Source organism: Gouania willdenowi, chromosome 16 (assembly GCF_900634775.1).
Source record: "Gouania willdenowi chromosome 16, fGouWil2.1, whole genome shotgun sequence".
Lineage (NCBI taxonomy): Eukaryota > Metazoa > Chordata > Actinopteri > Blenniiformes > Gobiesocidae > Gouania > Gouania willdenowi.
In genome coordinates, this window is record NC_041059.1 from 16678539 (window position 1) to 16701713 (window position 23175).

At 35.7% G+C, this 23175-nt stretch overlaps 2 protein-coding genes across 3 annotated transcripts; both read right to left on the reverse strand.

The window, feature by feature from the left end:
* Nucleotides 1-4066: 4066 nt before the first annotated feature.
* Nucleotides 4067-7429, reverse strand: hoxa13b (homeobox A13b). 2 transcript variants are annotated; one of them, XM_028470938.1, is made up of 2 exons: nt 6663-7429; nt 4067-4625 (listed from the first exon to the last, which is right to left on the reverse strand). In XM_028470938.1, exons 1-2 carry the CDS (start codon nt 7300-7302, stop codon nt 4402-4404), a joined length of 864 nt encoding a protein of 287 aa, XP_028326739.1. In that variant the 5' UTR covers nt 7303-7429; the 3' UTR covers nt 4067-4401. The 2 variants fall into 2 exon arrangements, with proteins under 2 accessions (XP_028326739.1, XP_028326738.1); XM_028470937.1 differs by having other exon boundaries at nt 4067-4640.
* Nucleotides 7430-11104: 3675 nt separating this feature from the next.
* On the reverse strand, nt 11105-22699 carry hibadhb (3-hydroxyisobutyrate dehydrogenase b). The gene is made up of 8 exons (XM_028470978.1): nt 22592-22699; nt 20565-20725; nt 20384-20493; nt 20181-20302; nt 12592-12725; nt 12331-12407; nt 12056-12212; nt 11105-11686 (listed from the first exon to the last, which is right to left on the reverse strand). Exons 1-8 carry the CDS (start codon nt 22656-22658, stop codon nt 11531-11533), a joined length of 984 nt encoding a protein of 327 aa, XP_028326779.1. The 5' UTR covers nt 22659-22699; the 3' UTR covers nt 11105-11530.
* Between the last annotated feature and the right edge of the window lie 476 nt (nt 22700-23175).

Consider the following 23175-nt stretch of genomic DNA (forward strand, 5'->3'; position numbering starts at 1 on the left):
ATGTGTAGTCCACGAGTGGTCGTGCAAAGTGAGTCATGCAATACTTTTGTTGGGCATCAGTCCAGTTTCGCACCCCGGATGAAAAAAAAAAAAAAAAAGAAAGAACAATGGAGTGTAAAGGCAGGACTGTGGACCCCTCCCTCATCCTGGCTTTGTTTGGACCCACAATTACACAACTGATGCGTTCCAGCCCTGCAGATACATTTATCACTATATGTTTATACTTCATGGGGACATGTCTCAGTCTTTTCCATCTCCTTAAACCGTTGATCAAACGATATGGTCATTATCACTGTGATCACATTCAGACTGAGAGCAGCTGTTTGTGTGACAGAGCTTCAACATCAACATATATACACCATTCTTAAGGACTCACACGAAATGTTCCTGTCATGCATTATTATTAATATTAAAGCCATGGAGTTAAATTACCTGCTCAGTGAATGGAGATGGACTCAGGCTGAGGGTATATTACATGCATAATAAGCTGATATTATAATTATTATTATTACAGTATTATAGTCACATTTCAGGTTGAATGCTATTCACAGCCTATGAATAATAGGTGTTTACTGAAGGGGGCTCCATGTCTTACTTTGCAACAGCCCATATAAGCGTCCCTACAATTCAATAATACTGTTATTTGTCAACACCAATTGTGAATTAAGTGCACGCACATGTGTCACGTATTAATATTGGCCTCGTGTTGTCAAATTGTCCAAATTCACGTCTTTATTATATAATACAACACAGCCTGTGAAACAGTGGACGCATTAAGAGCTTGTAATATTTCATTCCGGGCAAAGGGGTTGGCTCTTTGACTACAGGGGAGTGACCTTCATTCATTGTGTGTGGCACCACAAAGAAACTGCTATTATGGCGCTCAGCAAAAGAACTGCGTTGGAATTTTATCACTTTAAATTTCGTGAAGAATCATAGGTTTTTATTTTATTTAATTTTTTATTTTTGGTCTTCTTATTTTTGACATGTTTACACCTCTAAAGCAAAAAGAGTAAATGAAATTATTATTATTATTATTATTATTATTATTATTATTATTATTATTATTATTATTATTATTATTATTATTTCATTTGCATTATTTATATTATTATTATTATTATTATTATTATTATTAATAAAAAATATTATCTTGAACTAAATAAAAACAAATGCAATGGTTACACTGATAAATTGTGTGAATTACACTCAAAGAGCAAACATGTTGTCAGCTTCATAATTATGATGTTTAGTGTGCTTAATGGAATTTAGGTCAAGGTTTTTTTAACTTTTGAAACCGTTTGATAACACGCGGATTATTACAATATATATATATATATATATATATATATATATATATATATATATATATATATATATATATATATATATATATATATATATATATATATATAATTAAAGTTTGACGGGCCACAAACATCCATATATCAACTTAAAATTAGGATATTATATAGCACAAGACCTATTTATTTATTTTTTTTAAATATTTCATTTGTGTGAAATGTTATTGTAGAGATCAGCGAAGGCCCAACTGTTACGCTTTATTGTTTGTTTTAGTTAATCAATAATCGTAAGAATTAAATTGTCAAATGTTAGATTCAGAAGAATTAAAATTGTGTGTGTGTGTGTGTGTGTGTGTCTGTGTCCTTGTCCTTGTCTGTGACCGTGCGTGCGTGTGTGCGTGTTTTATTTTGACAAAATAGCAAAATGATCAGAAGAAACACAAAAAAACAAAAAACAAAACAAGAACCACACATTTTTAATCCAAGTGCAGGTTTTAAGTAGAAAAAGGCAGAATCTGGTCAAACATAAATATTTAAAAAGCTGGATATTAGATTTCAATTATGGATATTTTTCTGCTATAGCGTGCATGTAGTGTAGTATTTTTATCGTGGCAGTAAACAGGCCTAGAGGTGTTAATCCTGTAAATAAACGCGTTCCTCTGACAGTTTGGGATTTATTATATTATATGTAATAAAGAGACGGATAAACATTTGAAAAATATTTTGACATTAGTGTTAAGTGACAGCAGTGCTAGACTTTCTGTCTTCATCTGCGACTACTGGTCTCCAATACTTTCTATAGTGATTAGCAAGGTTTTAAAATTGCATCAATGCAATGATTTATAATTACTGTAATACCATGTTGCATTTTATTTTATTTTTATTTTATTTCGATTTATGTCCCCTTTATTTAATTATTATCTTAACATCCTCACCTTCTTCTCTGGCAAAAAACAATGCAGTTTTAATTTGAACTCGTGGTATTTGACTATTAATAATTAATCACAATATCATGTCATTATAGGCCTATAACAGCAGGGTATATGGTACATTGGAACACATTTTCAAGTAAAACCTAGAGGGCGCAAAAAACACAAAAGCAACCAAATGAATTAAAAAGGACTTTACCAACAGGTAAACTGACATCCATCACACACTGTAATAATTTAATGTTTACAATGTTAACAAAAAAATGTCTCAAGTGGCATGTTATAAAGCTCTACTTCAATCAGAAAAACATCATGAGTAATATAGCTGAACAAGTTATGGAAATAATTACATCATTATTTCCCGTATTGTTTTTGTCATTATTAAATAAATTGGTCTTAAATCAAAATTTTACACTAGGGTTATAAAATCAATGCAGTGGGGCCCTCAAAAAGGACTGTGATCTGTTAAGAAGTTTGCTTTAACACTGTAACATGAGCCATATGGGTGAAAATCATTGTATTAAAAAACGGTTTCTTTAAACATTTCTCATGAAATTTTTTATTTGATTTTTTTTTTTTTTAAACAAATGGAAAAGTCGTAAGAATTCAAACACACTTTGAAATTTGAGGTTGAATATAAGTGCTTTGAACTCAGGCAAATAGAAAAAGCAGACGATAATAAGTGCAACAACATATCGAGATATTAAAACGTCGCTACAAGATGTATCGAGAAAGGCAAAGGGGGTGGGGGGTGGGGAGGGGTATTTGTCATGCTTTGTTTTTATATTTTTACTTTCCTATTGATTTGAAACAGTCATGTATGTAAGTATGTTCAGAATTAAAGTCCAATAAAATTATGTTTTTTTCTTTGGTCTTTTTTCTTATACTTAAAATATTGTGTCGCTGTTGTGAGCTCATTATGGTCTATCATATTACAGTATTAACTTTGTATATTGTCCAGCCCCTAATATACAACCATACACATCACATAAAACTTCTACAGTGTCAATCAAAATTTTCAGAATCATATTTTTGAAGAAACGCACACTTTTATACACATTTCTCCTCAAAGTGATGTACTAACGCACTAACGACACTAGATGGCGACAAATGCCGCGGAGAACAAACTGTGCACCTTACGATCTGCACACTTCCCTTCAGGCCTGTTTGGCCTCCAAACACCCTCACGGCTACGATACGTATTACTATTAAAAGGAGTTATTTACTGTTACTAATAGCAGGAGTTATTTTCAATTAATTTAGTTCATCCAAAAATATTTCTAAAATCGATAAACCAGTTTTTTTCCTTCTTTTTAAACATACAGAGGAATGAAAACGTCGAGATACCACCGCGTCTATCAAACATTTATTGTAAAAAATAAAAAAAAGTTTGAATATTGCAGTCAAAAGATAGATATTTGCAATCAGATTATTTACATGTTTAAATATGTTCTCATAAAAGCTGCAAAAATAATTCATGTAGGGTATGACATGCAGACAGAAACTGCAAAGGTGGCCAAACAGGTTATCCTGAGCTAAACAGTAAAGTTAAAATAAAACAATGTATTTCAAATAAAATAGAAAATTAAGAAAAAAAATATAGTGTAAGTGTAGTGAAAGTCTGCAGGTGGAAAGCTGGTTGTTAAAGAACGTAAATAACAGCGTATAGGCTAATAATATAGTCACACAACAACCTTCAAAAGAAAAGAAAACAATGATTGTGAACCAACTTTTCAGCTGAAGTAAAGTTAGAAGTTATACAAGTTGTTTAACCTGTATGTGTGTATTTCAAACCAGCAGTGACTCATGTAGACTCATTAGTGTATAGGGGCTAAAGCTGTATATAGTTTCTTTTCTGTTTGAGGTTATACAACACAAAGCTGTGCCTTGAAGCTGTAGCACCGAGTCAATAAACCTCCACAAAGTCACCTTATAATGAACAGCATCGTCCGAGCCTTTGATCTTCAGTCAGAAAGATTCCTATGTCGTTTTTAACAATATTAATATTCATTCAAAAAATAGAAAAAAATAAAAAAAAACCTTGGAAGGAAATGTGTGGATCCAAACGACGGTAATAAATTAGAGCGCAGTTTTCGTTTTTTTTTTGAATGAAAGTGCGTCCATTGCCGCTGTTTCACTTCCTGTTTTGGTTGCGTCTCCACGTGCGGCTAACTTGGAGTTTTGAACTTATTGACGACTTTTTTCTCCTTGACTCTCCTGTTCTGAAACCAGATAGTCACTTGTCTCTCCGTCAGGTTCGTCTGCGCTGATATCCGCCTCCGTTTGTCCTTGGTGATGAATTTATTGGTGGCATATTCTCTTTCCAGTTCTTTGAGCTGCACTTTGGTGTATGGGACGCGCTTCTTTCTCCCCCGGCGGATGGTGGTGTCTCCTGGAGAGAGGGAGTCTGGGAGATCAGAAATGGAATGTCATATTTTAATACACACGTGTGGAAAATCTGAAGTTTTGGTAAATAATCGAAAGTCATTAAACAGTGGAATTTCGACGTGCATGTAAATGGTTCCAGGGGGTCACCATGTAGCTTTACGCCCACATGGACCATGTGCTGCATGTGTGGTGCCCTCAAGAGCTTTATAGTCACCTTCAGCTCCATCTAAAATCTGATTTACTTTACAGGATTCAAACTCACAAAGATAAATACATATCACAGATGTAGTTAATACTTAGTAGAGGTAAATACTGCTGTACCTGATGAAATTATCATCTTTAAATGTTTATTGTCACTCAAACATTGTGACAAATGCTTTTAATTTGCAGAACTGGCGAATGGTCAGTGGTATGTTATATATAATACTTTTTATACCTCATACACTTTTATACTGACAAATTTTTTATTCGGCTTAATCTTCACCCTAACTTATGTTGTTTTTATGATAATGTCTGTTTTGGCTTGAATCTTTGAAGTGTACTTGTTGTTGGAAGGGGCATGTGCAATTTTGTTGTACTTTGTGCAATGACAATAAAATGATTCTGTTCGATATGATATAAGACAGTGTTTCCCAAACTTTATTGCCCCATGTTCCCCTTAGCCTTTAGTTCTTAACGCAACCCTTTATAGCTAAAGTTCTACATTATTTATGTGCATCGGCAGGTTCGTCTAAACTCTTTACTGTGTCTCGTCCAACATCAACCTTGAATTTAGGCCTTTTTTAAAATATTTAATTTCTGATGTTTTGCTCGTTTTAGAATTTGAACTTCACCTTTTGGTGTATTTTAAAGAGTTGAGCCACAGACTATATTGATGGATAAGTCTGTGTGCATGTAAAAAAAATAATAATGAAAAAATAAAAATAAACTGACAAATGTTTCTGTGTTCAAGTACCCCTAGGGGTACACGTACCCCTGTTTGGGAACCACTGAAATATATTTTTCAAAAAGCAAGGTGAACTTGCGTAAAATATGACGTGATTGTTACATTTTAGAACTGTTACATGTTATAAGATTAGTTAAAAGTCTTTTGTTAGATGATAATTTTCAATGAAATGTTAATGAAAATGAAACAATTGCATAAATTAGGAGAAAGTGTTTCATGTTGAAACCTTTTTAAGTTACTGCTACAGCCTTCCTTATTATCTTACACTCTAATTAAAGCAAAACCATAAATGTTTTAGTATTTAAGAAGTGCTTTTCAAAGTAAAGCCTATTGGACTATTCAGTACCTAAATGAAGTATTGCTCACAGTTTCAGAAAGGTTGGTGACCCCTGGTTTACACGCTGCATATGCTAGTGCAGTGGTTCCCCTTTCTCTTGTTTCTGAATCCAAGAATCTCTTTGTCCGACAACAACACATTTTGCTCACAAAACTATTTTAAAGGAACTATAGAGCATAATGATGGAATGAATGAGTGATAACACATATTGTAAAGAAACTCATTTTGTAAATAAGTGAAAGAAACTGTATTTAGTGCAGTGGATCGCGACCCCATTTTGATATCAAGAATTTCAGGTGAACCCAAAAACATATTTTTTCCCCGGAATTATAGTTTTTGATCATGTTTGAGCTCAGATATATATAATATATATGTATATATTATCATTATTTATTTTTTTCTCCTGCATTTATATTTGACATAGTGAAAGTAACAGTTGTTTAAGATTTTGTGTTGTTTTAATTAAAAAAAAAAAAAAAAAGTACAATTCTAAATATTAAAAAACTTACCCCATTTAAACTCCAGGCGACGTCACATGGGGTCCCGACCCCAAGGTTGAAAAACACTGACTTAGTGGCTACTGAATAGATTTATTTTATAGTTTTTATCATTTCCGGTCATCTAACGCCTGGGGTGGGACCAAGACTGACACTTTATTTGTTAATTTTCCTCTTTCTCTCTCTCTAACACCCCCTGTATAGTGCCATCGCGTACCCCTATTTTAGAAACACTGTAATAGTGTAATTAAGTAAAAGTACCTTGTAGTGAGGCTTTCCACAGGTGGTTGGACTGTGGTTGCTCTTTGGAGCAGTAAACCTGTCCACTCCATCCGTTGGTGATGCTCCATGGCTGGTAGGGCTCCATGGGCAGCAGGGGCTCGTGTCTGGGCTCAGAAGGCGCGCTCAGGGCGGGTACCACCGGCACGTCCAGGTAGCTGGGCTGGTACGGCCCGGACGAGTAACCCTGGTAAAAGGCAAACTCCTTCGCCCTGGAGGAAAACTCGTCACCAGGAACCGACGAGTCCACATACTTCTCCGCGTACCCAGCGGGCTGTGCGCACGCCTTCACCCCTGCACCGTGGGACACCCTGCACGGGTAATACCCGCTGCCAAAGTATCCGTAAGGCAGGGAGGCATTGGGTGAGCTCTGGGTCCCAGAACAGGGACTGCACTGTTTGCCTGGTTCTCCCATCATCCCAGTGACAGGTACTTCACTGGTGCTGTAGGTCGTACTGGGAGCCAGTGAGGTCGGATGCGCTAACAGATTCCTGCACTGGTTCGGTGCAAAATTACCCCCAGCAAATCCCTCCATGTTTTTGCTTCTTTCATCCAAGCTGCTGTCGTAGAGAAACATCACCGGGTCGATCCAGTGCGAGTGCAGCAGCAGTGGGGCGGTCATAGCACGCGCCCTACATCGAGACGAGCAGCGCTTTTTCTAAATCCCCTGGACTGTTGAAGTAGTATAGTAGTAGTAATAGTAGTAGTAGTAAGTAGACAGGCTGAGTAACGACGGCTGTGAGTACGTACACGACGTGACGTTATTGGCCAGGGCTGCACACGTGATATGCAAAGGAGACGATAAGTGCACGAGACGTCAGATAATAGTGTTTGTTCAGCTCTTCTATTCGGCATCAAACACAATAACCAACACAATATTGTTGAATCAGTTTCAAACTAGTTTAGGAAGTAAACAAACAAACAAAAAACCACAACAGTAAAAAAAAAAAAAAAGAAAATGCAGATTGTGCATTATTTTATTTACCTTTTGGCGTCTTAAAATTGATTTAAAATGAGTTGTGTAACAGGAGCAGTTTAAAAGCTTTTTGGATGTTTGCCTAACACTGCATCCAAGAGCAAATGTAATCTTTAGAAAGCAATTTTATTGTCTCTTAACGTACAAGTAGCAGTTTTATGTTGTTACAGCATTTTACACAAAATATTCCAGGTTTCTTTTCTTTTTTTTTTTTTTTGTTTTTTCGGATTGATGTTAAATTAGGTCCTGAAGCGTAATTTAAACACAGAATATTCAAAGATCTGAAACAGATACATACTAAAATTACGCTTTGAACCTACATTTCTAAGAAATAAATTAAATTGATTATCACATTGAAGTTTTAACAAAGGAAACTCAATGATGACAAGATTATGTTGACGTTTGTCTGCGTCTGAAGGCCAAGGTCAAGTTGAAAGTTGTAGTCTGACCAAAAGAGGCTGACAAGGCAGCACTAAATACCTAAAAGAAAATTACTCTTTATTGTCTTTTTTTTTTTTTTTTTTTTTAAACAACTCTGTCCCTCTTTGTTCTTTTATCAGACCTTAAGTGTAGGATGGTGCGAGAAGTCGGTCACACTCGTACACAAGAAAATAAAAACCAAAACAAGCTGGGTTTTTGACAATTCTTTTCCAAAAAGCAAACACATAGTGAATATATTTCATTCAAGCATTTATTTTATTTATTTTCATTAGCTTTTACCTTTTATCCCTTCCTTGACAAACAGATTTGCGCATAAAAACACACAATTTAGGCATTATCGTATCACGTTTGGCAGAAAAAATATATTTAATTCGCTTCACTATTTAGCCTGGGCAAATATGAAATAATTTTAATGACTTTAATATTTCACCATCGTTTTCCGTCATCGATTCAAATAGAGTCCACATATTAACTAACTAAATTTAAGCACCTTTTTATTTTTTTTATTTTTTAACAGTTTTCTCACCTTTAAAGGCCGTAAATCTTTATGGTCCAAGTTCAGCTTGTAGAACAGCTCAGTGCATTTGAAAGTGGGGGGAAAAAATAATACTGTTATTTTATGGCACTATCATTATAGACCAGTTCCAGTCTGCTTTTTATTTTACACTGTAGCCAGAACGCAAGCACGCACGCACGCACGCACGCACACACACACGCACACACACACACACACACACACCCACACACCCACACACACACACACACACACACACACACACACACACACACACACACACACACACACACACGATGGTTTGTTGGCCGAGCAGCAAACAGTGAACCACAGAGTTCATGTGAAGCATCCTGTTCACACGTTGGCTGGATGGATGGATGGATGGATGGATGGATGGATGGATGGATGGATGGATGGATGGATGGATGGATGGATGGAGAGCCAATTCTACAGACATTCTCACCACTGTCCTCATCTCATTGGTTTCTGCTGCACGAAGGTCACCCTTTGAAAAATAATGGTCTGAGTCATTTTTAATGAAAAATGACTTAGAGCATTTTTATTTCTGTTGCATAAATGTTATTAACTATATATCACTACATTTTTTTTTTTTTTTTTTTTTTAGGTCTGATTTCAAATTTCTAAACATGCACCAAATGGCCTACATATGTGTTGAGCCCCATAATGGTTAATATAGTTGGTCTAAGGCCATTTTATTTAACTTAAGTCAATATGTTAATTAGGTTAAAACGTTCATTTTATGTTTGAAGTGGAGAACCTTGCACTTTTAGGTTTTCACCAACTTATGGGGACTAAATAAGAGCATTTTAAATCTTCACGTAAAATAAAATACATCATATATTTATACTTTGCTGAAATTGCTAAAATTAGTAGACATGTCAGACTGATTACTGCTATTTTAATTTAACGAACATAAATTATAAGTAGAATATCATGTACTCGAACATTAAATAATTACATCCCTTTATAAATAGAATTAATGTATATATATTTATCTATTCTGTTTCAAGAGTCGTACACGCAAAGTGGATGACGTAATGCCACCGGGTTATTACTAACGGTTAAGTCAATCATAATTGTTGCAAATTTTTGAATTATTGGCTGATAGTTTTAATAGTAGGCTATAGTTAACATCATTTAGAGGGCTTTCCTTAATATTGTGCACTTATTGACTCTTTGAGAAATCCTGAAGCCTCCATTGCGAGTCAATTTCAAACATTGTGTCAATAAATAATTATAAAGGTATTATTCTAATTTCTAACCAAACCCTGTTGGTGAAATGGAACAAAAAGAGGATGTGAAATATTTCCGCCCGACGTTCTAATAGTAAAATCATTTAATAGGACATTTATTCCAAGTTTAGACAATTTTGAGCAGTTTCAGACGAAACTATTGTTGTTTTTTGATGAGGGCGTCTTTTACATATATATTTTTTCAACAGTCGTACTGCTTGCCGTTTTAAACCACACACAAGTAATTTTAATATTTTAAAATTAAAATCACGACAGACTTTATTTTAAGTGATAATCAGCCGCAATGGCGTCTGTTTACGGCAGTTTGACATTTTAAAACGTTTAAAGCTGGGGTTGTTTTTTTTTTTTTTTTGTGAGAAATGATTGTTTTATACATTTTTTTTTTAATGTTTTAGATAGATAAATAAATCCAAATACATCTATACATATGTTTAAAATCCTTTTTGTTTTCATACATTATCTTTATAAACCCCATTGCACACTAGATTCTCAACATAATGGATTGTATTGTTTTTTCCTTTATTTATTCTAATGTTGCTAAAGCCCAGAAACATACTACAGATCTTTTGCTGTGGAATAAAAATGAAATGTATTGGCCGTTGAGTGGATGCAGATCTGGTTAAAAAGGCTGAAAGTTGAAGCAGGATGAACTAAACTGTGCAGCGTCTGTTTGCAGCACCTTTCAGGCACATCACAACACATCTCTGAGCCTATAGTGCTTAATGGACTTTTTATGGCTTTGTCTTGTGATCGTATGACCTGTAGCCCTCCCAGCCCCTTACATCAGAAACATGCCGCCCTCCTCCTGCTCTGGGGTGAGACTGAACCCCCAAATTAATGAGGCGGGCTGTGCAGCAGCAGTCGACGACAGCTTTGTTTTTACACATGAATAGAAATCAGCAAATATTAATCAAGGTCATATTTTTCCTGACGATTTCAGATGGTGGTTATAATAACCAACCACCCAGTCTGATGGTGCATGAAGCTCCTGGTCAAAGGAGTAATATTTGTGATTATCACATCAGAAGAACTTGTGCGTCCTTGCATTAGTTCCATTTTTTCTCAAAACCTTTTATTTTAAATCAGTTATTTTCTCAGCATTTTCCATTTGCAAAAATAAACCTCTGAGATATCAGTGTTAAGTTCGTATAATCGCATTCAATGTGTAAATATGCCATGAAGACAAAGGTTATTTATTTTTAGTAATTCCAGGTTGACATAAAACCAACATTTTTTTTTATTCAATATTTTTGATATAACACACAAAACAATTTCTTCGTAGAGAAAAAAAAATAAAATAAAATAAACCCAAGAACCCTCGGACAAGATCATGCAGCAGCAACATGAAAAAGGATCAAAGAAATGATAAACATGTGGAAAGCAAATGACATTTGCAGCTGTGGACAAATGGTAAGGACTTTACCAACCATTTGTGCCATATTTTCTGAAACAGACAGGAGTGTTTTAATGTTTTTAAAAAGCTAAATCAAACCACACACATGATTTCTGACAGGAGGGGACATCTCATCTGTCATCTCATCACAGTCAGGCCTCTGTGAATTTCATATCTATAACAGCCCAGAAGCTTGGTCTTACTACACTATATGTAGTGTAAGGCATGTGGATGGGGTGGAGACGAGCGTCATTAGCCCTCCTCCTCACGCAGGAACTGGAACACTGAGGAGAAATCTTTACTGGCGTAACCGCGCGCACACATCATTCTGTAGATCTGATGGGCCAAGGAGCCGAGCGGGACAGGGGTTTTTGTGTTGGTGGCTGTGTTTTGTGCGAGACCCAAGTCCTGAAACAGACAAACACACATTGGGGAAAAACCCACAGAGCTGAAAATTTAATTTTGAAACCAAAAACCACAAGTCGTCCGCACACCAAAGAGCTTTTCATTCTGTTGGAATAATACGGGCATGGTGCCTTTCTAAAGTAGGGCGGCTAAACAGCTCAAGAAACAATACTAAATGGTATAAACTTTTTTTTTGTGACGTTATTCACAGCAAATACACATTATATAAGAAATGAGGTGTGTCTTTCTCATAAAAATCTAATTTATGCAAGTGAATAAATTTCCCTACTCTATTTAAGCCAAATAAAGTTAATGCTTCAACATTCTGAGAGGATTAACTCCTACTTGTGATTGCAAAGTGTACAAACTGACCTTAGCCATCAACTGAGTCCCAAAGCCTCCCTGGTAGTTATTCCCTGAGGGAACTCCCTCCACGACGCCTGGCACAGGGTTGTAAGTGTCACTCGACCAACAGCGTCCTGAGCTCATGTTCAGGATTTTGGCCAAAAGTTTGGGATCAAGACCAAGTCTGTGAGAAGAGTAAAAAACATAAACATATGCCGTGTTTCAGAAAGTGGATTCAGCCACGTGTGGCTCATGTTTTATCATCATCTCTACTATTCTACTTCTAAAAAAAACATTTATACCTGATTCCCAAGTTCATGGTCTCCGAGGTCCCGATCATTCCAATGGCTAAAAGCATGTTGTTGCAGATTTTAGCCGCCTGTCCACAGAGAGCAACACATACTGTCGGTATTTGATGGTTTAAACGCCAACTTTATTACAATCAATTCCTGCCGTTCCAATACAAATGTATTTTAGAGCTTTGACAAAAAGCACAACTCCAGTAAGCTCCTTTAATTTTAGCAGCCAAGGCCATAAATGTATTATAAATCCACTACACAAACCTGTCCTGTTCCAACTTGACCACAGTAGACCACGTTAGCTCCCATGCAGCTCAGCAGCTCTTTGGCCGCAGTAAATTCCGCCTCTGCTCCTCCGACCATGAAAGTTAGTTTAGCCGAACTGGCAGCACCAACACCTGGAAGAAGGAGGAATACAGTTATACAGTTAACCAGGTTTTTATCCCCCCCATCCCACCTACATATTAAATTCTGTCTCGGTTGTTCAAACTGCATTACAAAGCATTAGAAAATGCACAAAAATGTTTAAAAGAATATATTATTAATCCAATTACTAGCTGGATATCAATTCAGGTTTACCACGTCGACTTAATTCACTATAGGGCCCGATTTGATATGTGATTCAATTATGGATATTTCAGTCATTTTACTAAATTTACTTAAATGTGGAAGAAACTCTCAGAGATCTTAAACTTTGAGCAGAATTAAACATATTTATGTTTACCATTAAAACATTTAGCCAACTTTAGCCACCAGTACCGATCAATTTTAGATATAGATGAATCGATATCGGGTGATTCAAAGGAAAATGAATTAACATCGACTGATCAATATTTTTTTTGAAACCGATTAGATACATTTAAGTCAATGGGCTTCAAGAACAACTAATATATATATATATTTTTAGTTTTCCCTCCCGTCTCTCAATTTTATTATATCTATTTTGCATATATATATATATATATATAAATTATCTATATCGTTCCTTTCCTTCACATATTTGATTATTTTTAACTTGTTATTGTCTCCTCCCCCGACCCTCTATTAGCACAATACCATTATTATACACACGCAACCACACACGCACAGTATTATAAAGTATAAAAATTGTTGTATGTGGCAAAAAAAATATTAATAATAATAATAATAATAATAATAATAATAATAATAATAATAATAATAATAATACATTTTATTTCAAAGTGCCTTTCAGGCCACCTAAGGACACATTACAATTAAAACAATAATAAAACCTCATGAATCTGTTCGTATTCAATATTCAACAAAAACAAAACAAAAGAGAGGAATGATCCAAATAACTGTAGATTTCACAGAAGTCAAAAGAAAAATAATCCTTGTGTCAAAAAAAAAAAACCCCAGAGATATTTAAACAACAACTGTGACAAGAAATGGATCCATCTACTGGTTCTGCATGAACTATTTATGCACTTTTCTCCATAATCAATGGTAGCTGACCATCCAGCATTCAGGTTGGTAAGGGGTTAAACACTTTGCAATAGCCAATGACCAGGTGCAGGCCACATGGGTGCCAAGAAAATTAAATAAGAGTCTCATAATTATTCTTAAAGTTTAAAGGAAGTCACCAGAGAAGGGCCGGGATGGGTGTAATGCGTTTCCCCTCCCTAATCCTCCTGAGCGGTCTGCCTGCAGCATTTTGAATTAAAAGGGAGCCCAGAGAGACCAAGTTGAAGGTTAACACAGCTGAAGTAAGTAAGACAAGCATGAGTAATGGATTCAAAAGTAATCCTGAAGAGCAGCAATAAACCAAATGGACTTCAGGTTAAAAATGGACTAAGACTTCAGAGATTTTGAACATTCTCAATGTAACTTTTTTCAAACGGCATTCTAGGATTCAACACAAGTGAAAACATGATGCACAAAAAAAGTGTGTTCTTTAAACAACCTTGACTAGAATCCACACACAAACAGGCAGAGTCAATGTTTTGAGAGCACAGTGGTTTGTACGGATACCCAAAGGGAATCCACAGTGTTTAAAGAAAACTCCTGAGTTCATTTACCGAAGCTGCAGGAAAACACACCTTTCAAGAAAAACTTCATGTTAACAAATAAACAGCAAGCTGGCACACGAGTCCTCATGTTTCATCAGAGTGGGACGAATATTAACCGTCTTTGTCTTAAATTAGTAATAACCGAACTGACAAAATATGATTAAAACATATTACAAATCTTTATCTCGTCATGTTACACATGACATTTCACATTTCTGAATGATCTAATTCTCCTTCTTGCATGAAAATGATTTTCTTCATTACTATCGCTCTGATTTTACAATCATACCCTAAACCAGACATAGGCAACTGGCGGCCCGGGGGGCCACATTCAGCCTTCGGTCTAATTTTAGTAAATGCACAAAATGACAGAAAAATACACAAAACAAGGACAAGAATACATACACCAAGAATTACAACATGGCAGGAATATATAGCAAAAGACAAGAGAAAAACAGAAAATACTCCAAAAACACACAAAACTACTACAAAAACCAACAAAATGACAACAGCAATACACCAAATTACAACAGAAGTACATCAAAAGGTAAGAAAAACACAAAACATGACTCCGCAAACCCAGAGAACTAGCAAACAAGCAAAATGACAAGAAATACACAAAAAATGAATCCAAAAAACATACATTTTACAGGAAAATACACAAAATGACTACAGAAATGCACAAAATGCCTCACATCGAGCAAGACAACAACAAACATACACAGTATGAGAGAAAAAAACACACAAAATGACGATAAAAACTCTGTTCTTTCTTTTATTAGGGCTCAGATCGCTCATTATTCTAAATGCTGACATGAATGTTGATCATGTGGTCGCCCGGCCCCCGATCAAACAAACACATTTTTGTGGCCCTGCTGCGATGAATGTTCCCTACCTCTGCCCTAAACTAACAATGTTTCTTCCCGTGAACTGATGCCTGAAGGAAAGTAATCGAACACATTGCTTTTAGCCAGTCTTGGTGTTTCTGTTTCATCATCCAGATAACTTCTTTAGGACACATGCTGACTTAATTATGTCCTCTTCTCCATGTGTGCTTTCATGTTCAATCTTTAACCGCACTCTTGTTCCTTTCCGTCTGACAGCTTGAGATGTTCATACTCCTTAAAGAAGCTAAAGGCCTGGGACTGAGATGGAGAATTGAAGATTGACACTCTGTTTGGTTTAAACTCCTTAATCTGCCACACACAGAGAAAAGTTTAAGGCAACTATCAGAACTACTTTAATCCAAGTGTACGCTCACAGGGTGGAACTGTATAAATCATGCCTAATCTTTAGAGCCAGACTATTCAGTGAACCAAGTTTAAGTTGAAGAATGTGGCTCCTGAAAACAACATGGACAAGTTCAAACCACGGTTTCTGAGTGAGAGATACTCGACCTAATGAGGCCGAGCCTTTACTTTCCTTCCATCTCACAAGTTCACCCGTGTCTATTTAATTGCTTGTCTGCACGATTAATTCAAATGTACTTAAGGAGTAACTAAACCCCAGGTTTTGGGGTTTTCTAAGGTGGAAAAAATGCCTGAATTATGGGCGGGGCTTTATAGTAGAAAAAAGAAATCTATGCTACGCTAACTACCTACTCAATACTCTCTATACCTCTTTCCACAATTCTCTCAACCCAACCTACTCACCACAAATTGTCGGCAGGTGCTAGTTTCTATAGGAGGGGCGGGGCTAACCGTGACATAAGAAGCCACCCATTCGCTAAAAACCTCCATTTTCAGCCAAAAGCAAAGTTCGATTGTAAACGCTGGGATTCAACCCATAGAGGGCAGTCACTCTTACATTGTTGGATGACAGTTGGATGTAATGGTCAATCAACAACACTACTTTATACTCAAATACATTTGTTTTCAGTAGGGATGTCCCGATACAACTTTTTCACTTCCGATACAATACCGATAATGCAGCCTTTAGTATTGGCCGATATCAGCACGAATCATACATACTTTTATGACTTTTTAACCTTCAACATAATATCTAGAGTATTCTACAATTGAATAAATATAATCTAAAATATATCGGTGATTTTAGATGCAGTCAAATGAAATCCGATATTCGTTTTCTGGCTTATATCGGACTTATATCGTGGTTTGGGGGTTTAGTTACTCTAAAGATAGACTTTATGCCATGGAAGATTTCATTACATTTTGGAAATAATTTCATATCTCTGTTTCCATCTCTATTCACCAATCTTTAAGAAATGTGACTCATATAGGGGTGTGTGATATGGGGAAAAAAAATAACATGACATTTCTTTCTTTGTAAAATCATGATCACAATTTTATCACGATTTAGACTATTTTCAAGTTATTTAGTAGTAAACAAACCAATTCACCTACTTAAAATAATCGCCCTAAATGGAAAAAGAGGATAAAAGCTCATTTAAGTCAGGGTACTTTTCAAACATTCTTAAAAATGTATGTAAGCAATTAATCAAACTGGTTCAACTACAATTAACATCAAACAAAAAGACTGACTTGTTTTTTTTAGTCACACAGTCATTTTAGTTTAACTAAAGTGGTGTAGCATTAGCATTAGCAACACTTGCTACATAACAAATAAGCATATCCGTCTAGTGATTTCCATTGGTTTTTGAGGTAACACTCATATTAATAAAATCCTACTTCAAGCAGTGTTTGAACGCCTCATTTCACACAGTTCAGACAATCATATCCTTTACAAGACAAAACTTTACTGCTTTGCTTTACATTAGTCCTGGGTGATATGGACCAATATTCATATATTTTTACTCAAAATGGTGATAGGCAATTTAATCTTGATTTATTTATTTTTTTCAATACATTTTTACAATAAAAACAATAACGGGTCAAAGTCAATAGATAAAAACACCACAAAGACCTTTTTATTAATGACTAGCAGCACAATATCAACAATTTGTTCCACTTCTGACTTTTTCCCTTCATTAAGGCTGAAATGTGTGTTGCTTATTTTAGGGCAGCTCTGAGTTGGGGAAAGTATTTTTTAACCACAGTCAGGACGTGGTCCCTTTAAGAAAATCGGGAGTAGTTTTGCTCCGATTGATTCTTCGTTGTGTCTGTACTGCTTATATGATCTTCAACTAGCAAATTGTATAATTTGGCAGAGAAAAACAACCTTTGGATGTGCTGTGTGTGTATGGGCCACAGACGAGGCAAGGCGAGGGATTGAATGTGAACTACAGATGGTTCTACAATCTCCGTGATTTGGCAGAGCGTTGTCATGTTTCAATCCTTCACGGTTTAATATCGACAGATCTCACACCCTTATCGGGTTAGTTTCATCATGATTTTTCCAAAAAAAAATGTGGGTGGCCTCACATTTGGACCTACTGTATGGTTATTAATGGGGATATATTGTTTTTCCAAGCTTTTAAAGGGTGAATGATCATATACCATGATGAGGATCACTGATCCAGATAACTGCTAATATCTGGCAAAGAGGAGATTTGCAGCTTGGTGGAGTTTCATCAACTTTATGTATTTAAAAATAAAAACCTAGTAAAAAAACAAAAAACAAAACAGTAAATAGACGAGATCTGATGTAAATTAAACAGTATAAGGATATTTAGTAGTAAATAACTTTTCATACATAAAAATGTATCACTTCATACAGAAATGCTCCGTGCGTCACAAAACACAAACTAAGCAGGTTAAGACTAACATTTAAGCACTCTGCCAAGTCCGGCTTTCTCCTGGGATCAGTTTGATCAGCCATTGGTATTATTAACAGAACTCTCTCAATTCTTAACTCATCCACAGAGATTTTCAACCACAAAGAATAACTAATGGGCCATTAAAAATCTTTAGTTCTGCCTCCAGCATTATATTGAATTCATTTAATGAACTTTGAATAGAAGCCCACAGGTGCTCTGCTGCAGTGAAACTTGGACTTTTCATTTAGCGTAGTGTGGTGTGGACAGGACTCTTTAGGAGCCTAAATGGTGATGGTTGGAGGCAGTTTGAAGGACCAACTTAAAGATTTCAGTGTTAATGAACACCCACAGACTTTGCTAATGTGCTAGCAGAAAACTAACATCGTTAAGTGTCGAATGGAGGACCAGCCAAGAGAAGAAACTCTAAGCATGCAGTGGGACTCAACCAATCTCTGTTTATTACTCTACTCCTGCTACTGGTACTGCAGTAATGTGGAGTTTAAAGCTAAGGTACTATTGGTTATTTTGCCTCTGGGTAAATCAGCCAATGTGGTTTAAACTACAACGTACGTGAGCAACGTTTAGGTCTGCAACAATATAACTAGGTAATAAAGATATAGTTTGTCATCATCATTGGAGTCATTTTTATTATCAGGTAATACACTTATTGGTAACATGTGATCCTTCCTAAGAGTGTTTGTTGTGATTATGAGATATTAGGATTACCTGAGGCTGAATTCATTTTGATTTGACTGACTGATGATGACTTGGCTAATATTGATTTTTGAAGCGTACGATTCAACTTTTGTTTTTGAATAAGGAAAATAAATCAATACCATCGCAATGCTCCATAAATCAGAATCACAATATTATTCAAATCGTAAATCGTACCCAAGTATTGTGAATAAAATCAAATCGCGACGAAAGCATATTGTCCCAGCCCTAACCACACAGCAGCAGATCCGCTACCTTCTCCTTTGTGCAAGGAGCAGCAGGAGAACCTCCAGCAGGCTACTAATGTACATGTTTTTGCTCAAACTGTCAGAAAAAGACCCCATTAGGGTGGATCCCCAGACTTGAATCCAAAGAAGCACATCTGGGACATAATGTCTCGTTTCATCAACCAACACCACAGACTGTCCAGGAGGCGAGCAATGCTTTGATTTAGGTCTGGGAGGAGATACCTCAGTGGAACATCTGTTGTCTCATTAGGAACATGCCCAGGCATTATAGGGAGTGCACGTGGAACCACACGCACACTACTGAGCCTCATTCTGACTTGTCTTGAGGAATTTCCACAGAAGTTTGATCTACCCATGATCTGATTTTTCCACTTTGATTTACATCAATTCTGAATCCAGGCCTCCATGTGATAATGATTTTAGTTTCCATTACACATTCTTATGTTCTCCAATCATTACACTGTAATGAATGAAGATTTTCAACTGGAACATTTCCTTCAATGAGATCTAGAATGTGTTGTTTAAAGGCAGGGTAGGTAGTTTTCAAAAACTAAGAATGATTTTGAAAGTAGCATCCTCCGAGTCATGCACTTTTACCCGCCCCCTCCCCTCTGTGCTCCCTCTAAAGCCACGCCCCTCACTCACATGCACGAGCGCCGGTGCTCCAGAAGCAGACCTAAGCTCATCGCTTGTATTGTGTAGAAACTACTGTATGTCGTCTCATGTCTTATTTAGCAGTAAGTAAATGCTAAACTTTATCATTATATATGTTAATATAGGGAGATGTGGTTGGTTAATAAAAAACGAACCATCTTTTTTCATTGGTTGAAGTTTTTACAGGTTTAGAGCTGCTACAGATGACAGATTTTCTTCATTCCTTTTTCAGAGCACATAAGATCTTAATTTCTATTAGGACATAAAAACAAGTTCAACTAAAAACTTAAAAAGTGTATCTGGAGGATATTACCTACCCTACCTTTAAGTGTTCCCCTTATTTATTTATTTTTTAGCAGCAGTGAGTACTGCACACTGAGCTACCACTAGCTTTGATATATACAGGATGGATGCACAGACAACAAATGGACAGGCTGAACATACTTCTTTATTTACGTCACGTAGAATTGGAAAGAAAAGATTCCAAAACCCTTAGCTCAAATGTAAAAGACTGAAGAAGATCAACCTTACCTCCTGATACAGGTGCATCCATAAACACTGCTCCCATTTTCTCAGAAGCTGCCGCAACTTCCTTTGAAACAGAGGGATCAATGGTACTCGAGTCAATGAGCAGGGAGCCTTTTTTCACTTTTCTGTTGAGGAAAAGCACCAGTGATGAATGGGCACCGCTTCATTGGCATGGCAACACTGTGTCTATTCAGAACGGTGCCTACTTGAGAATGCCATTAGGTCCAGTGTACACATCTATAACGTTGGGAGTGGAGGGGAGCATGGTGATGATACGGTCTGCTTTGTCTGCTACTTCTGCAGGATTATCTACAATCTGACAAAACAAACAAACAAGGTAAGGTGACAACAGTCAGGACTAATCACATGCTCACTGTGGTGCCTTACTTGTGCCCCCAGTTCTTGCACTTCCTTGCAGGACTCGGGAAACACATCTGTAGCTATGATTGGGTATCCATGCTTTAGGAGGTTCTTTGCCATTGGGTTTCCCATATTTCCAAGACCGATGAATCCCACCTGTGTCTTTGAGGCCATAGACCGTGTGGAAACTACAAACAAAAACACATCTCACAGATCTTAAAATCTGGGGTAAATCTAAAAAATTATAACACTTTCTAATACTGTCAAAATGTGCCTTTTTTCATTTGTAGAAGGCAAAACCATTAAGCATTCACGGTCATAATTGTGTGAATCAGTAAAAAGAGAAAAACACTAAATATCCCAAGTCTAGAGGTCGACCGATATGGAATTTTCAAAAGCCGATTCAGATACCGATTTAAAAAAATAAATAAATAAAAAATCAGCCGATATATATATATATATATATATATACTCTTTTTTTAAAGCATGATTATGAAAGACAACTGAAACACTCATGTGATATCAATGTATATATTACAAATTAAAGTAAATACACAAATAGAACTCTTAACATTTATTGAACTTTAAATATACCCGTACACAACCAAGTAAAACAACAATCATTATCTTTTCAAGGATAAGGATATTTGATCAGGCACTATTATATTATATCCTTATCCTAATACATCAGCTTTTTATTTGTACGACTCCATGCACATGCTATTATTACTTTTTGTTGTTGTTGTATATTATTCATACATCCAAATTGATGTTTTTATGTTCTTTCTTTTTTCCTTTAATGGCTACTCTAAAGTGCTAAATTAAAAAAAAAAAAAAAGAAATCAGCCGATATTGAAAGAAGTCGATATATCGGTCGACCTCTACCCAAGTCATTGGCAAGATGGCTTAAGGTTGTTAAGCATTGCATCACCTGCTTAAAGCATTACAGACCTGCAGGAATGCTTCAGGTTGTTAGACGAGCAATTGACACAGTTCTTCATGGGGCTGTATGAATAAATACATGTTTTTTGTTTTCTACTGTAACCTAGGTTGATTATAACCATGCTAATGTAACCATGTGTAGATCTGTAAACTTGCAGTGTTTGCAGCATCAGCATTTAGATATACCTTGTGATAAATTAGCCTTCAGTTTTTCTGAATGAATGTGAGGAATAGAAACATTACAAATTATGTTTCCGTTCTTTTGTTAAGTTCAAGTTCCAGTTGTGTATGTTCCTGATCAGAAGTGGTCAGTATAATCAAAAGAGGCACTAGGCTGAAATGAGTGAATCTACAATAAAGTGAATTACAGTGTAATGTAAACAATAACTAACTAACTAATGCATAAACTCAATTAATTACACATTTGACAAGGTCATACATGGCTAGATTATCTTTAAAGTAAAACATAACTAATTTTAATTTATATATATATATATATATATATATATATATATATATATATATATATATGAATGTTTAATTTTCAACCTTTCTGCCTGTACATGCTGTTGAAGGTCAACAGCCTATATGTATCTGTATGTATAATTTCATCACATTGGACAAAATCCAATCAGAACTTATTTACATACGTTAATATCATCCAGAATCAGGTTGATAAAAGGTCAATTAATCTTTTTTTTAAAAATGAGTATTAGGTGAAATATCCTAAATATAAGTAAACAAATGACTTTATGTCCCTGCTTTGGCAGAGGGCTGTCACTGATCACAAACATTAAATATATAAATAGATTTTTTTTTTTTTTTCAAAAACAACAACAAAAAATGAGAAAAGACAAGACATTAAACAATAGATTAGTTGTTCTAACGCACTTCAGAGGACACAAGCCGCACTCGAATACACAAATAGTTTGATATTAAGCAACATGAAGCGAAAGCAGCAGCAGCCAAATGAACTCAAACTCCTCTACTGACATTTAAAGGACAGATAAATATGTTGCATTAATGAAAAGTATCGAAAGACACCGTTCAGCTTTTGTGCTAAACAGCGTCACACATATAGTTCACGCAAAGCATCAGTTTTTGCTGCTTACCAAACGCAAAGTCAACATGATTACACCTTCTCACTAAGCAGCGATACCCTCTCAACACAGCGGCCATATTTCTTTCCTCTGGAGCTGACGTATGACGTGTACTGTACGTGCATTATTGACAGATGCGTCATCCAATCACACACGGGGTCTGTGCAGCACTTTCAGCCAATCAGCGGCAAGGAAAGGCGACCAAAAAATCTAAAGACGGATCATTTGAAGAAAAGAAAGAAAGAAAGAAAAAGTCAAGTACACTTAAATAAAACATGACGTGCTTTATGTAGAGACATACGACACTTTAGAAAATGAGAATAAAACAAGATGGACTGTAATACTAAAATAATAATAGTATGTCAAGTAATATTCCCCTAAAAGGCTGATTTAAATTAAGATTTGTGTTGATTTTAAAGCCTTATATGTGGAGCTGGAAATAAACCGAGGTCTGCTATTAATGTAAACTGTACAAAATGTCCTCTCCAATGATGGTTTTAAATAATAATAATAATAACAATAATAATAATAACAATAATAATAATAATAATAATAATAATAATAATAATAATAATAATAATAATAATAATAATAAT

Excerpts from the sequence above, each read along its gene's own strand:
- hoxa13b (XM_028470937.1), bottom strand. The coding sequence starts at position 7,302 with ATGACCGCCCCACTGCTGCTGCACTCGCACTGGATCGACCCGGTGATG. Across the intron at positions 4,641-6,662 it reads GTGGAAAGCCTCACTACAAG|ACTCCCTCTCTCCAGGAGAC; the intron begins GTACTTTTACTT and ends CTGATCTCCCAG.
- hibadhb (XM_028470978.1), bottom strand. The coding sequence starts at position 22,658 with ATGGCCGCTGTGTTGAGAGGGTATCGCTGCTTAGTGAGAAGGTGTAAT. Across the intron at positions 20,494-20,564 it reads TGCAAGAACTGGGGGCACAA|ATTGTAGATAATCCTGCAGA; the intron begins GTAAGGCACCAC and ends TTGTTTTGTCAG. Across the intron at positions 12,213-12,330 it reads ACCATGAACTTGGGAATCAG|ACTTGGTCTTGATCCCAAAC; the intron begins GTATAAATGTTT and ends CTCTTCTCACAG.